Source organism: Osmerus eperlanus, chromosome 1 (genome assembly GCF_963692335.1).
Source record: "Osmerus eperlanus chromosome 1, fOsmEpe2.1, whole genome shotgun sequence".
Taxonomy (NCBI): Eukaryota; Metazoa; Chordata; class Actinopteri; order Osmeriformes; family Osmeridae; genus Osmerus; species Osmerus eperlanus.
This window is the reverse complement of record NC_085018.1, coordinates 22,656,083-22,658,582: the sequence shown is the minus strand read 5'-3', so window position 1 is coordinate 22,658,582 and position 2,500 is coordinate 22,656,083. Positions and strand designations below refer to the sequence as shown.

The window sequence follows — 2,500 nt, the reverse complement described above, 5'->3', positions numbered from 1 at the left end:
AGCTCTCAGAGAGGGTAACTTGAGACTATTGCGTCTGTTTTTTTTTTGTCTTTACGTTTGTCTTTTCACAGCTATTTTTTTTGTCGAAAACCACCACCAACCAAAATCTGCTTCTCTCTTTTATTTCGCAGACTTTGGTATGCTCGATCTCTTACGTTTAAAAGAATGTGCCTCGCTGAAATACAATAATAACCCCCCTTTCTGTAATTTCTTTCCAGTGGCCGTCTCGCCAGACAATATTTCTCTCCTTCTCCCCTGACTGTCCCTGCCTGTTGGTAATCTATAAACCAGATGGAAACAGTAAAAATCAAATGGAACATTATTTCTGGCACTGACTCACTGGTATACCTTCACTCAACGTCCCCCCTCCATACCTTATATATCCTAAACGATCATTATAATCGATTTCAATATAACTTCCGATTTCCAACTTTCTAAAGTAAACACGGCAAACAATGGGTAAAGGCCTATTATGATTCTGGTTACATTGAACTGGAATGATATTAAGTTCATTTGTATCCCTTATGATGTGGATATTCGTGTAATAATTCCGAAATGATTTGGGCATCTCCGTTATTACTCCATCATTCCGCTCCAACAAGCCTGGATTCGCCTCGGTGCCCTCTGACAGCGATGGAATGCTAACGCTTTTCCCTGAAGGCCCTTGAGCCTGACCACCTTTGGCTGTTTGGTCCTCTCAACGATGTGGATCTGGAGTTAAAAAATGAGTCTGTAAAAGCGCTCTCGGAATGTCTCCAAAGTACCCGCAGGTGTCCGGCGCTTTCGACTTGTGAGAGTAGGTGGGGGAGCTGTATCCACTCGTCAGCACTCAGAAGGCTACAGTAGGCTATGTGGCACCAGGAGCTTCCGTGGGCTACCACTTTACGCATTCACAAAAGTAACTGGACTTGAACAATCGGATTAAACCGAAGCGAGTCGATCTTTCATTGGAAATGTCAAAAAAACCTATCTCCTTGTGTCTGCCTAGAATACCGCATGGCGCGTCACTTTAAGAAGTGAAGTGTCTGCTTCACTTGACTATTCTATCCACTTTTACGCACACCATTGAAATAACCCACCAAATAAGATTCACAAATCACTATTTGCTTACACACTTAAAAATCTATTGTACACAGTGAATAGTGTAGACATTTACTCAGACCTTTGCCACAGCGGTGGTGCAAATTATGTGCGTAACAGTAAACTAACTTAATACCAAATCACAATATATGAGATAACAATTGACTACAACCTAAAACAAATGCACAGTGCTTATGCGACTCAACCGTGTGCACATTAGTTTGACAGGTACTGCACAGTCAAGGAGAACGCTTTCCATTGCATCTAATGATGTTAATTTACCGTTAATTAAAAATACATCGAATCTTTAAGGAAAATAAACTGCCACTTACGATCGTCTTCCTCTTGACATTTGACAACGGCTAATAGAACGACTTGGGTTGCTACAAGTAGCAGTACAGTCCTCGAATCCACAAAGCTGAACATGTCTAAAGATTAGACATGCAGGGCCTTTGGGGGAGAAAAAGAAGGGAGGAAGGGAGCGGACGCTTCTCTTAGTATTTCAGTGTGTGTTCCCAGTTACAACCCCGAACCATACATTCAACCTTCCAAAAACAATGGGGAATCCAGTGCTAGACCCCTGCAGAAACTGAGTAGGCTACCGACCGCTCAAGGCCAGGCACTGTAGTTTTATGTCCCTGCTCCCTTCAATGAATCTTCGTATATTCCCAAATATCAGGCCAGCCCCTACCCCCTGTCAAGCTGAAATCTGAGCCCCGGTTTCCCTCCCATTCTGTCTCCCAAATCCTATTCTCCGAGACCCCTCCTTCATGTGTGCTACTGAAAAGGGGTACCCAAAAAGCGGAGAAAAAAAAAAGTTTTTGCTTCAACTTTACGACCCTCCCCCTCTCGCCGCTCGCTGCACCGTTCAGTCCATTCCGCTGTGCAGACAGCAGAGAGCACCGCTAGATTGGAGTTCTCATCTACAGCGTACCATATTCCCACTCATTTATCATGATTCGTGCCTAATTACGATGTTTCTCAATGACCTGCAGTGAATGCAAGATAGACCTTCATTCTAAACAGCAATTCATCGGTTTGGATGCTGCTGTGTACGCCTGTCTGTCTCCATCTGGGATTTAAACAGTAGCCCCCCACACACACATACACACACTTATTTCTAAAACTGTTGCAATATATCTTATTCATCACGATAATAATTAGCATATAAAAACATAGGATTAATAGCTTAACATTGAAATACACTGTAACTGTGTCGATTAAACATAGATTATAAAGTAATCGATTCAATGAACGATTCTAATAGCCAATAGTTAGGAAAACAGAATGCAGTTTTTTTGTTTTCATGCTGTAGCTGAAGCAGGTGACACTGTCAATCAATTATGAATATGATATTCAAATAAGAGAATAAAAATGACAATTTTCTGGTTTGTACACAATCCTAAAATGCAGGTAAAAA

General features: G+C 41.8%; 1 protein-coding gene across 1 annotated transcript in view; it reads right to left on the bottom strand.

Annotated features, from left to right (window-relative positions):
* The window catches only part of col2a1b (collagen, type II, alpha 1b), a 41,107-nt gene extending 39,394 nt beyond the window's left edge, over window positions 1–1,713 (bottom strand). The window contains 1 exon segment of the mRNA XM_062470551.1: window positions 1,413–1,713. Coding sequence (XP_062326535.1) covers window positions 1,413–1,506 — 94 coding nt within the window. The 5' untranslated portion in view covers window positions 1,507–1,713.
* Between the last annotated feature and the right edge of the window lie 787 nt (window positions 1,714–2,500).